At 54.1% G+C, this 680-nt stretch overlaps 1 protein-coding gene across 1 annotated transcript in view; it reads left to right on the top strand.

Moving 5' to 3' along the window:
• Positions 1 to 45: 45 nt before the first annotated feature.
• Positions 46 to 680, top strand: part of wdr62 (WD repeat domain 62) — a gene marked incomplete at both ends in the record, with an annotated part of 19,526 nt that continues 18,891 nt past the window's right edge. Inside the window, 2 exon segments of the mRNA XM_014034373.1 lie at positions 46 to 183; positions 266 to 448. Of these exon segments, the coding sequence (XP_013889827.1) occupies positions 46 to 183; positions 266 to 448 (321 nt within the window).

The raw sequence follows: 680 nt of genomic DNA, 5'->3' as shown, positions 1-680 counted from the left end.
CCTCCTCCTGCTCCTCCCTCCTCCTCCTGCTCCTCCCTCTTCCAGAAAGGCTCCATTGTCGCCTCCAACAAAGTGTCCAACAGGGTCCTCTCGGTCTCCTTCTCTCAGGACAACAGTTATTTCGTCACGGCAGGAAACCGACACGTGAAGTTTTGGTACCTGGACGCCTCCAAAGAACAGCGAGTGAGTCACCTGTCCTGAGCAGCCAATCACAGCTCACTTCCTGTTGTCTGTGGCACCAGGCTGACCTTTGCTTTCTGTCCAGGTGAACAGCACAGTCCCTCTGATTGGTCGGTCGGGGCTGCTGGACGACCATAAGAACAGCGTGTTCTGTGGCGTGGCGTGTGGGCGGGGCCTCATGGCGAGCAACACCTACTGCATCACCAGCTGTGGTCTGCTGTGTCTGTTCAACAGCAGCCGACAGCTGGGGGCCTGGGTGGACCTGAAGGTGAGACAGCACATCTGGAAGTGTTAATGCTGACTCGTTGTTGTTGACAGGTGGTTGTTGACCTGTTGTTGACAGGTGGTTGTTGACCTGTTGTTGACAGGTGGTTGTTGACCTGTTGTTGACAGGTGGTTGTTGACCTGTTGTTGACAGGTGGTTGTTGACTTGTTGTTGACAGGAGGTTGTTGACTTGTTGACCTGTTGTTGACTTGTTGTTGACCTGCTGTTGATGGGT

The sequence above is a fragment of the Austrofundulus limnaeus genome, unplaced genomic scaffold (genome assembly GCF_001266775.1).
Source record: "Austrofundulus limnaeus strain Quisiro unplaced genomic scaffold, Austrofundulus_limnaeus-1.0 Scaffold2082, whole genome shotgun sequence".
NCBI lineage: Eukaryota > Metazoa > Chordata > Actinopteri > Cyprinodontiformes > Rivulidae > Austrofundulus > Austrofundulus limnaeus.
Note: the sequence above shows the minus strand (reverse complement) of the source record. Positions and strands in the feature narration are given on the sequence as shown.